At 37.1% G+C, this 12,221-nt stretch overlaps 1 protein-coding gene across 5 annotated transcripts in view; it reads left to right on the top strand.

The window, feature by feature from the left end:
* Window positions 1-12,064, top strand: part of RAD17 (RAD17 checkpoint clamp loader component) — a 35,694-nt gene extending 23,630 nt beyond the window's left edge. For all 5 annotated transcript variants that reach the window (XM_039870134.1, XM_039870138.1, XM_039870136.1 and 2 more), the window contains 2 exons: window positions 10,118-10,175; window positions 11,400-12,064. In XM_039870134.1, the coding sequence (XP_039726068.1) occupies window positions 10,118-10,175; window positions 11,400-11,664 (323 nt within the window). In that variant the 3' untranslated portion in view covers window positions 11,665-12,064. The remainder of the gene's footprint in view (window positions 1-10,117; window positions 10,176-11,399) is intronic.
* The last annotated feature ends 157 nt before the right edge of the window (window positions 12,065-12,221 follow it).

The raw sequence follows: 12,221 nt of genomic DNA on the forward strand, positions 1-12,221 counted from the left end.
TGAAACTGTTTTTTTTTCCTTTATTTTTTAATCCAGAATTATTACATGTTTTTTGATTAAAAAGAAATCAAATAATTCAGAACTATATAAAGTAAAAATTGAAAGTTCTCTATAACCATGGGTAATTCCTTTTGACAGATTGGTGAAAATTCTTCCAGACTTTTTTCTGTGTGTATACAAACATTAGGTATAAGCTTTAATTTGCTTATGTCACATACCATGAATAGCATTCCATATATTATAAGTTAGTGCTAAAGCACTCTAGAGGGCTGGGAAGTCCAAAATCAAGGTACCAGCTGATCCAGTGTCTGGTGAAGACCTACTCCCTAGTTTGCAGATGGCTATCTTTTCATATTCTCACATGCTAGAGAGTAGAACAAGAGAAAGCTCTCTCTGGGGTTCCTTTTATAAAGGCACTAATCCCATTTAGGAGGGCTCCACTCTTATGACTTAATTACTTCATAAGGCTCCACCTCCTAAAAACCATCACATTAGGGGTTATGACTTCAAAATGTTAATTTGAGTTGACAAAGACATTCACTTCATAAAGCAACAATGCTGAAATATATTGAAATCTTTTTCAACATTTATAATCTTATTGATTTTTTGTTTGATTTCAGTATTACAATGTCCATTAATAGTATATTTACATTGTCTTTCTAAGTTATGAAATTATAATGCTAAAGTATTATCTATGGCAATGCACATTTGCACGATTTATGTCTCCCGAGGTTTGCCTTTTTATTTTTCCATCATTTTTTCTTCTTTTTTACTGTGTATTTTAAAGGCCATATTTCATTAATAGCCCTAGGTCACATATCTGTGGTGCTGATCTTAAGATAGAACAGAGAGTTTGTGTAATATTTAAAATGTTAATAATCAACCACATAACTCAAACTTCAGAAATTGTTTGCTGGCTTATTGAAATATAATGGACAATTAGTTGCTCATACCTACATTGTGAAATTCAATGAGTTTTTTTTCGATTATAGATGGCATACTATAGAGGTACTAAATCTAGTTCCTCTCTTCTCCCTTACATATTTATTACAACATTGTTGACTATGTTCCTTATGCTATGCTTTATATCTCCATAACTATTTTGTAACTATCCATTTGTATTTCTTAACCCCTTTGCTCTTTTTAACCAGCTCCCCAATCCCCCTCCCATTTAGTAGCTCTCAAAAATAGTCTCTATGAGTTCGTTTCCTTTTTTGTTGTTGTTTATTTTGTTCTTTAGATTCCATACATATGTGAAATCATGTATTTGTTTTTCTCTGTCTGTCTTCATTCAGCGCAATACCCTCTAGGTCTATCATGCAATATCTTTTTCCATCCCCTTCCTTTTAGTCTGTGTGTGTCTTTTAATCTGAAGTGAGTCTCTTGCGGGCAGAATATGTAGGGGTCTTGTTTTCTTATCCTTTCAGCCTCCCTATCTTTTGGTTGGAGCATTTAACTCTTTTCTATTTGAGGTACTTGTTGATAGGTATGTAGTTATTACCATTCTTTATTCATGTTTGTGATACATGCTTTTTCTTCTTAAAGATGTCTTTCCAACCTGTTCTGTCATACTGGCTTGGTGGTGATAAATTTTTAGCTTATTTTTGTCTGGGAAGCTCTTTATCTGTCCTTCATCTCTAAATGATAGCTTTGCTGGATAAAGTATTCTTGGTTGTAGATCCTGGGTCTTCATCACTTTGAATATTTTTTGCCAAGCCCTTCTGTCCTGCATAGTTTGTTTTGAGAAATCAGCTGCCAGTCTTATGCATGCTCCCTTGTAGGTAACTAGCTGCTTTTCTCTTGCTACTCTTATGATTTTCTCTTTGTAGTTAACCTTTGGCAATTTAATTATAATGTGTCTTAGTGTGGCCCTCTATGGGTTCATCTTTTTTGGGAGTCTCTGAACTTCTTCAGTTTGTATGTCTATTTCCTTCACTAGGTTAGGGAAGTTTTCCATCATTATTTCTTCAAATAGCTTTTCAACTTGGTCTCATCTCCTTCAGATACTCCTATTACACGGATGTTTTTACATTTAATTTTGTCCCGTAGGCTTCTTAAATTATTAGTATAGTCTCGGCTTCTTTTTTCTGGCCATTCTGATTGCCTTGGCTTCCCCATCCTCTATATCAGTGGTTCAAACCTCTTTTTCATCCACTCTGTTGATTCTCTCTAATATGCTCTTTTTCTCAGATAAATGTATTCTTTATTTCTGACTGGTTTCCTTTTATAATTTCCATTTCCATTTTTTGTTTTTTTATCTTTTAGTTAAAGTTCTCACTGAGTTCATCTACACTTCTCTTAAGTTCATTGAGCATTTTTATAACCAATGTTTTGAACACTGAATCTGTTAGATTACTTGACTCCATTTTTCCTGGATCTCTGTTCTGTTCTATTATTTCATTTCTACTTCTTTGTCTTCCCATTTTGGCTGCCTTTCTGTGTCTGTTTCTATATTCTAAGCAAAGCTCCTAACTCTCCTGGCCTTATTAGCATGGCTTTGTGTGGTAGGTGTCCAGTGACACAGTCCTGAGAAGGGCTCAGTTACAGGCCAAGTTTAGACCAAGCCTGTGCCCCTTCGGGGCCACCTGTTAAGATTCAGCAAGCAGGGAGTGGAAAAAAATGGCATAGATGATAGAGGCTCTGTTAATCCCCCTGGCAACCAAATCAAAGTTGTGACAGAAACAAGGAGCAGCAGCAAGGAAAAATCACCTGGGATCTAGAGGAACAAACCATACACCTAGGGAGACGTCCAAGAAAATACCCTGCAACGGCAGAAGGTAGGACGGGGCAAGGACAAGGGCTGCCCCGTTCCAAGCGTCTAAGTGAGATGGAGGCTGCGGCAGTGGCAGACGCCTCTTAAAGGGGCCACGTCCGCGAGCAGATTTTCACGGTGACATCAGTGCTGTTCGGTTGCACACGGGGCACCACGGACTTAAAGGGAGACATTGTCAGAATGAGGGCTGAGGCAAGACTCACTCTGTACAGAAGTGCCGGTGGTACCCATTGTTCCCTGTTGAGCCCTCCCTGCTCCCATTGTGCGGACATAGCACCGCCATTGCCATGATGTCTTCAAACTGGATAACAGAGGTCGCTCCGCCCGGAGGATTCCCTGAAAACCCGCTTCCTCCAACTAGTGGCTCCACCCAAGCCACATCCAGGTGTATCCTCAGCAAGTCAGGTGCTCCTTGCTGAGACTCACACTGGAGGCAGCTGACCTTGGTTTCTTATGTGTCCTTTTGAGGCAACTATAAGCATAGCATCTGTGGATTGCTTGCTGAATCTTAACAGGTGGCCCCGGAGGGTTAGAGGCTTGGGCTAAGTTTGGACTGCAACTGAACCCCTCTCAGTACTGTGCCACTGGACACCTACTTCACAAATCCACACTAATAAGACCAGGAGACTTAGGAGCTTTGCTTAGTACATAGAAACAGACACGGAAAGGCAGCCAAAATGAGAAGTCGAAGAAGCAGAAATCACATGAGAGAAGAGAACAGAACAGATCCTATTATAGTTGAGTCAAGTAATCTAACAGATTCAGAGTTCAAAACACTGGTTATAAAGATGCTCAATGAACTTTTGGGAAGTGTAGATAAATTCAGGGAGAACTTCAACAAAGAGATAAAAAACATAAAAATGAAAGTAGAAATTATAAAAGGGAACCAACCTGAAATGAAGAACACATTATCTGAGATGAGAAGTATATTAAATGGAATAAACAAAGGAATAAAGTGAATAAAGAAGAGGATCCGATGCCCTGTGTAGAGGACAGGAAAGCCAATCAGAACACTCAATTAGAATGGCAAGAAAAAAGATGCCAAGACTATAAAAATAATTTAAGGAGGATATGGGACAATATTAAGACTCCAAATATTCGTCTGATCGGCGTAACTGAAGAAAATCAAGATGTTGAACAGCTATTTGAAGAAATAATGTTGGAAAACTTTCCTAACCTAGTGAAGGAAATGGACATAAAACCCCAGGAAGCTCAGGGAATTCCAAAAATCAGAGATCCAAAGAGGCCCACACCAAGATACATCATAATTAAAATGCCAAAGGTTAACTACAAAGAAAGAATATTAAAAGCATCAAGAGAAAATTACCTACAAGGGAACACCCATAAAACTGGCAGCTGATTTCTCAAAACAAACTAAGCAGGACAGAGGGGCTTGGCAAAAAATATTCAACGAGATGAAGACCCAAGATCTACAACCAAGAATACTTTATCCAGCAAAGCTATCATTTAGAGATAAAGGCCAGATAAAGAGCTTCCCAGACAAAAGTAAGCTAAAGGAATTTATCACCACCAAGCCAGTATTACAGGAAAAGTTGGAGGGACTTCTTTAAGAAGAAAAAACATGTATCAAACAGGAATAATTAATGGTAACAACTACATTCCTATTAATAAATACCTTAAATGGAGAAGAATTAAATGCTGCAGCCAAAAGATAAAGTGGCTGAAAGGGTAAGAAAACAAGATTCCTACATATGAAAAGGAAGGGGATGGAACAAGATATTGCTTTGATGGACCTAGAAGGTTTTTAAGTCAGACAGAGATAAACACTATATGATTTCACTTATATGCACCATCTAAGGAATAAAAAGAACAAACTGAAAAACAGACTCACAAATATAGTGGACAATTTGGTGATGGACAGAGGTGAGGGAGGTTTTGGGGGCTGGGAGAATGGGGTGAAGGGTTAAACAAGTATAAATTAGTAGCTGATGGATGGTCACAGGGATGGGGAGCATGGCACAGGTAATGCAGTTAGCATTAATAAGTTGGTGGTGGGTCAAGAGGGAGGGTGCAATTGGGATTGTTTTATAAATTAGATGTCTAACCAATATATTGTATACTTGAAACTAAATTTTAAAAAATTAAAAACCAAAAGATTCAGCAAGCAATCTGCAGATGCTGTGCTTATAGTTGCCTCAAGAGGCCACGCCAGAAACCGAGGCCAGCTGCCACTAGTGTGGGTCTTGCAGCTGCTCAGCAAGGAACACCGCATTCACCAAGGGTAAAACTGGATGTGGCTTGGTTGGGGCTGCCATTTGGGGAAGGCAGAGTTTCAGGGAGTCTTCTGGGCAGAGGGACCTCTATTATTTATAGTTCGATGATGTCTCAGCTGTATCGGTTCTGTGTCCACACACTGGGAAGGGGGAGGGCTCAACAGGAACAATGGATACCATCAGCATTTCTGCCCAGGAGAAAGCGTTGACTCTGGCCCTTGCTCTGACAACTCCATGTCCCCCGGTAAGTCCCTGGTGCCACCCAAGCAGCCAACCCAGTGCTCAGAGCGAGCAAGTCTGTCACGGTGAAATTTCAGTTGCAGAAATGGCCTTTAAGGAATGTCGACACTTTCTGGCTGCAGCTGCTGTAGCCTCTGTCTCACTCAGCGGCTCAGGACCAGGAAGCCTCGCACCTTCACCCCCTCCTACTTCCTACCGTTGCAGGGTGATTTCTTATTTCTCTCCCTAGTTGTAGGGCTTATGTTCATCTAGAACCAGGCAACACTGCTTGCTGTTTGCTCCATATTTCCATCACAACTTTGATTTGGTCGCAAGAGGGATGAACAAAGCTTTTTCATCTACACCATTTTGCCCAGGCTCAAATTTCAGAAATTTTAAAGATAGGGTTTGCCATATGACTGATCCGAAGAGAGTAATGATTAGAGTAAATGTCTACTTTCATGCAATAAGAGTCTCATCTTATGGCCTTTTAAGAGTATTGATACTTAAAAGATTTAAAATAGTCTACATTCATAGGCTCAAAAGTGGGATGACTTTTGAGCATTGGATATGATTAATCTGTGGGTCAGAATCCAGAGATTTCCCTATCCTTGCCTATTATTTTAAAGATTATACTAGCTTTTTAACTTTATTCTTAAGTAGTTTCAAACTTAGAGAAAAGTTACAAAAATGGTAGGAAAGAATTCTTATGTATCCTTCACCAAGATTCCTGTTTTCAATTTTTACCATATTTACCTTTTATTCTCTCTCTTTATGTGGACACACACACGTTTTTTTTCTGATCCATATTTGAGTAAATTGCAGGCATGATGCCCATTATTCTTAAACACTTTCACATATATTTCCTGAAAACAAGGGCATTCTACATAACCACAGTATACACATCAAAATCAGGAAATTAACTTCGATATACTATACTACCATCTAATTTATACACATTCAGTTCAATTTTTGCCAGTTGTCCTAATAATGTCCTTTGTACGATAACAACAAAAACTTGTTCTCTTTCTTGTCCAGAATCCAAGACAAAATCACATGATGTATTTAGTTACCGTGTCTCTTTATTCTCCTTTGATCTGAAACAGTACTTTAGTCTTTTTTGTTGATGACATCTTTGAAGCATATAGGACAATTACTATGTAGAGACTTTCTCAGATTTGTGTGGTGATTCCTCATAAGCGGATTCAGGATATGTATATTTGGCAGGAATACCACAAGTGATGCTCTATTCTTAGTGCATTGTATCAAGAGAATATTATATCAATTTATACTGTTACTTGTGAAGTTTTACTATTTGGTATCTCTCAGGTTTTCTAATGTAAACTTATTAAGTATTTTGTCAGGAGATACTTGAGACTATGTTAGTATCCTGTTTCTCATTAAAATTTCACCACTAGTCATAGCATCTATGGATGATTATTTCCTAAATCTGTGATGGCTGGCAAATAAATGGTGCTTTTCTCATGGCATTTTTCTTTTTACATTCATGTTGGTGAATTGTACTGTGAGCTATCGTTTCTCCCACATTTGTCTGTCTGTCTGTTTATATTAGTATGGACTCCCAATTTTTATTTTTTCAGTTGTAGTTCCTTTCTCTCATTTATTTTGGTCTTACATTGTCCAGATTTGGCCCATGCAAGCTACTTTAAGGTAGCTCTGTACCTTTTGATTTGTATTGGTTACTCTTTGAGTACTTTCTTTCTCATAGAAAGTGTTCTAATATCATTTTATGCTTTCCCTACCTCAGTCCTGGAATCAGGAATTTCAAGGAGCCCTGGTTTTTTAATTGGATATGGTATTTAGAAATTAGGATCTAGGCGCTATGTATGCTCATGCTGCTGGAGTGTCATTGTTTCTAGGCTCTTTCAATGGTACAAATCTTGGAAGGTTGTGTGTGTGTGTGTGTGTGTGTGTGTGTGTGTGTGTGTGTGTGTGTGTGTGTGTGTGTAACATGAGTTAACACCGTTACCTTCAATTTCACTCTGACATCACAGAGTTTAACTTTTTTCCTCTTAGTATCTGTACCTCCCTTCTTGAACAATGAAAATTTTTCTCCCATTTTGTTAAATGCATTTATTTACTCAGTTCCTCTGTCTAATATCTCCTGACAGTGCAGGCTTTTTTCAGTCCCAGCCCTACTGCCACCAACTCATGTTGGCCATGGTCCATGTCCCCATCCCAGCTGTAGGACTGAGAATCAGTTTGATTAGCAAGCATTTCCTTGGACCAGGAACATCAGCATCACCTGGAAACTTGAGAGAAATGTAGAATCTTAGGTCTCACCCAAGACCTACTGAAAAAATGTGCATTTTAACAAGATTTTCCAGTGAGTCTTATGCAGGAGATATTTGAGGAGTTTGAGAAGTACTGGTTTAGATTACTTACATTGGAATCATTTAGAGAATCACTGATCCATTAGTTGAAAATTCATATTCTAAGAACAGAGCTCCAAGTATCCAAAAGCCTTCATAGTGTTAGATTTGCAAACTTTTAAAAGGTTTATAAAACTTAGTCAAAAATAGGATGTTTGGCTTTTTATTATCAATTTTTAATCCCTTTTCTTTAATTTTGTGTACTTTGTCATTTCAGACATTATTTCTTTGTAATTTTTCTGCTCCTTTCTGTCCTCTTTTCTAGTTCTCCATTAGTATTTGTTGGAATGCTTAAAGGTATCCACATTCTGCTGATATCTTTGTTCGTTTTCCTTCATTCAGTTTTCTCTTTGATTGCATAATCTCTATCAACATATGTTCAAGTTGACTGTCTTCTGCCATTCAAATCTACTATTGAGCCCCACTAGTGAATTTTTCATTTTGGTTGTACTTTCCAACTCCAAAATTTCTATTTGGTTCTTTCTGTAATTTGTCTCTGTATTGATATTCTTTATTTGATGAGACGTTATTACAGCTCCCTTTGCTTCTTTGAGCATGGTTTCCTTTTGTTCTTTGAACATATTTATAATAGCTCTTTTGAAGTATTTTTCTATTAAATTTAATGTCTGGGTCCTCTCAGTTTCTGTTGCCTACCCTTTTCCTGTGTATGGGTCACACTTTCTTGTTTCTTTACATAGTCTCATAATGTTTTGTTAAAGATTGAACATTTTAGGTTACATATCATAGCAACTCTGGATACCGATTTCTTTCCACCTTCTGGGGCTTGTTTTTATTGTTTTTTGCTTGTTTATTTGGTTAGTGACATGGCTAAACCACTTTAATAAAGTCTAATTCCCCCTGTAGTATTAAGCCTTTGTCACTCCTCAGAGAGCTCAGCCTTGAGCACATCCAAATCACCTTGGGGTGACAGTGATTTTAGCAGGGATCTCTTTGACTGCTTTTATTTATCGATTAAACTGTCTGCCTTGTTTGATATCACACTCATTTGTTCTGCTCCACTAATTAATTACTAGCCGATTGCTCTGTTTTCAACAGTTCCAGGGGCATGAATTATCCCACAGTCTGATCAATTTAAATTTGGGAAGCATAGACTTTTTTGAGGCATGTCTCAGATTTGTTCTGACCCCAGGAGGTCTCTTCTTAGCTGTCTGTTTCTCTGGTTCTTTCTGATGAAGTAGCTGGCTTATGTTTAGCTTGTTACTCTTAATTTAGAGGAGCCATTGATTTCAGGAAGGTCTTTAATCCTGAGCTTCTCCACACTTTGTTTTAAATAAAGTCAGATCCTTTTGGTAAAGCTTCAGAGCTCTTCTTTCCTATGGAATTCCTCTTTCCCCAGGGCAAAATCCCAGAGCTACTATTCTGGGTGTATGTTCAACTGGAGGTAACCTCTGATCTTCTTGGCTTGGCCTATCCCCGTGTGGACCCTCTGCCCTATGAATGAGCTGGGGTGAGGGCCATCTCAGTTTGTGAAGGAGGTGGTATTCTTGTCCTGCTGGGCCACTGGAATAGAACTTCCATCCTGTGGGTGGAGACTGGGTGGAGAAAGGGAGTACCAAACTTTTGGCTAGACACACTCACCAGCAAGGGAGCCCTTTTTTGGCTGCACCTAACTGGAGCGAGGGCTCCCTAAAGCTGAGGAAAGGAAGGAGCAGGTCATGGTTCAAATGCTGCAGACTCTTATTTGATTTTCTTGAGTAAATGTTTCCTTATAAAATTTATCATCTTAAACCATTTTTTAGTATACAGTTCACTGTTGCTAAACATATTCACCTGTTCAGCCAATCTACAGAACTTCGTCATCTTACAAAACTGAAACTATATACATTAAACACTACCTCACCACGCCTGCCAATACCACCCATCTTCTGTCTCTATGTATTTGACTACTCCAGGTAACTCACATAAGTCAAATCATACAGTATTTGTTTTTTTGTGATTGACTTCTTTCACTTAGCATGTCATCACAGTTTATTCGTGTATAGCATATGTCAGAATTTTTTTTAAAGGCTAACTGTTATGTATATACCACATTGTGTTTATCCATTCATCTGTCACTAGACAATTGCTTCCACATTTTGGCTGTTGCAAATAGTGCTGCTGTGAACATGAGTATACAGATAACTCTTTGAGATCCTACTTTCTGTTCTTTTTTGGGTATATACCCAGAAGTAGAATAGTAAGATCATACAGTAATTCTATCTTTCATTTTTACCATTTTCCACATCAGCTACAGCATTTTATGTTCCCAGCAGCGATGCAAAAAGTTCTGATTTCTCCACATTCTTGTTGAACTGTTTTGTTTTGTTTGTTTGTTTTTGATAATAGTCATCTTAAGGGGTATGAAATAGTATCTAGTGGTTTTGATTTACATTTTCCTAATTAATGAATTTGGGCATCTTTTCATGTCATTATTGGCCATTTGTATATCTTCTTTGGACAAATGTCTATTTAAAGCTTTTTAAAAATTTCTGTTTCAGCTCAGATTTCTTTTATCCAAGATATTGGAAGGCTTCCTCTGACGCGACACTTTGGAAGGTATGCTGATAATTTTAATTTTCAAGAGCTGTTACTGAAATGTCCATTGACTACGTTGTCTGTTTTTTTCAATATACAGTCAGTAAATGTTATCTGTTAAATCCAAGAACTACATATTGGATCCAGTGATTAAAGATCATATGATTGTATTGTAGACCCATCATTTTATTACATTTAAAAGCATATTTTCACCAGCTTACAATGGAAAAAGACTTAATAGAATCATGGAATCACAAAGGCAGAGGAATCTTTAAATTCTCTAGTTCAACAAATCTTTCATATCCGGAAATCCCTTTTTAGCTTTCCTGTTAAGAGATGTCTAAGAACACTTAGTCTATGTTTGAAGCCTGAAATGACCAGGAACTACAAAAGCACTGTTATTGTTTCAGCTATTTGATCTGACTTGGGAGGCAGGATTTGTCAGTGCTACTTATTAAATGACTAGTTTGTTATCTTTCATTTATGATGACCACATTTAACATTATCTTTGCTTCCTATTGAATGATATTAAATATTAATATTTAGCTAATTAATATTTTAATAGCTGCATAGTTTCCTATAATTCAACCTATACCTTATTTTTGTACATTTAGCTTATTTCCAACTTTTATTATCACAGACTTCCTTATAGCTAAATCATTATACACATCAAATACTATTTCTAGGATGAATTCCTAGAAATAAAATTGCTGGATTAATCAATATACATCTTTCTGAGGCCCTTGCTCTCTATTGCCAGATTGCTTCCAAGAGTATGTTGACAATTTTATGCCCTCTTTAGTGTATCTTGTATTCACTGGGTTTTATTATTTTAAAAGGTCTTTGCCAGTTTAAAAAATGACAGTAGTAGCTCATTATTTTAATTTCCATTTTTAAAATTATAAATTAGGTTGAACAATTTATTTTATTGCCATTGATATTTTTTCTATAAGTTTTCTGTGTTTTATATCTTTTTCTGTTTAATTTCTTTTAATTTGTAAGAACTCTTTACTAAAGACATTAATCAGCTCGTTTGTATTGTAAGTTGTAATGATTTATTCACAACTTGTAATTTACCTTGTACTTTTTTGTTTATATTGTTAAATAAATTAAAAGGCCTGGCTAAAAAGTAGAATGAAGGTAAATGAAAGCTACAGGAGATGCCTTCAGAATCATCTTACTTGTGGTATAATTTAAAGGAATCCCCTCTTTTGGTTATTAATGCCTGCATTATAAATCTGGCAGATTGAAAATGGAAGCCCTGACTGACAGGGAGCATGGAATGATAGACCCAGAAAGTGAAGATGAAGCCCAGCTTAAGCGAGGGCAGCCTGCAGAGGAAGCTCTGGATGAACCCACTCAGACTGCTGATCCTGAAACCTGGTCCCCTCCCTTGAGTCAGAATAGTGGGAGTGAACTGCCTGCGAGCCAGCCTCAGCCCTTTTCAGTGCAGGAAGACATGGAAGAAGACAACATGATAATAGAAGACTATGAGAGCGATGGGACATAGAAACCAGCCTGCTAATCACATAGTACTTGACAGATTTTTATTAGTTTTATTCAGTGGTACTTGTACAGGCGTAATATGCTTTGCAAGTAAATTACAACTTAAATCTTCACTCTTGTGGTTGCTCAGCACAAGAAACTAATTCTTTTGTCATCTTGAAGTAAATCGAAGATCAAGCCTTCAAATAATATCTTAATTTTTTTCTCCAGTATTTATTTAGTCTTGTGAGTGGTATTGGGAGGGGAGGTCAGTGTGTATGAAGTGTATTTGAACATTATGCCAAATATCAGAAAATGTGAAGGAATAATTCAGAATACAGAAACTTTATGGGGTTGTAAATACGAATTAAAAGACAGTTTAGTATACAATTATGAGTGTAAATAAACTTTGTGCCTTAATCACAGTTTCTTTGTGGTCTCTGGCTTCTCAGATACCATTTTTATATGTTGTACAGTGGAATATTTTAGATACCTCTTGGAAAGAAATTATTTTACATAATTTATATCAAAATTAAAACGTTGAATTTATTTTTGTTTCTAACATCTTTTAATATTTTCCTA

This window comes from Pteropus medius, unplaced genomic scaffold (assembly GCF_902729225.1).
Source record: "Pteropus medius unplaced genomic scaffold, Ma_sr-lr_union100, whole genome shotgun sequence".
In the NCBI taxonomy this organism is placed as follows: domain Eukaryota; kingdom Metazoa; phylum Chordata; class Mammalia; order Chiroptera; family Pteropodidae; genus Pteropus; species Pteropus medius.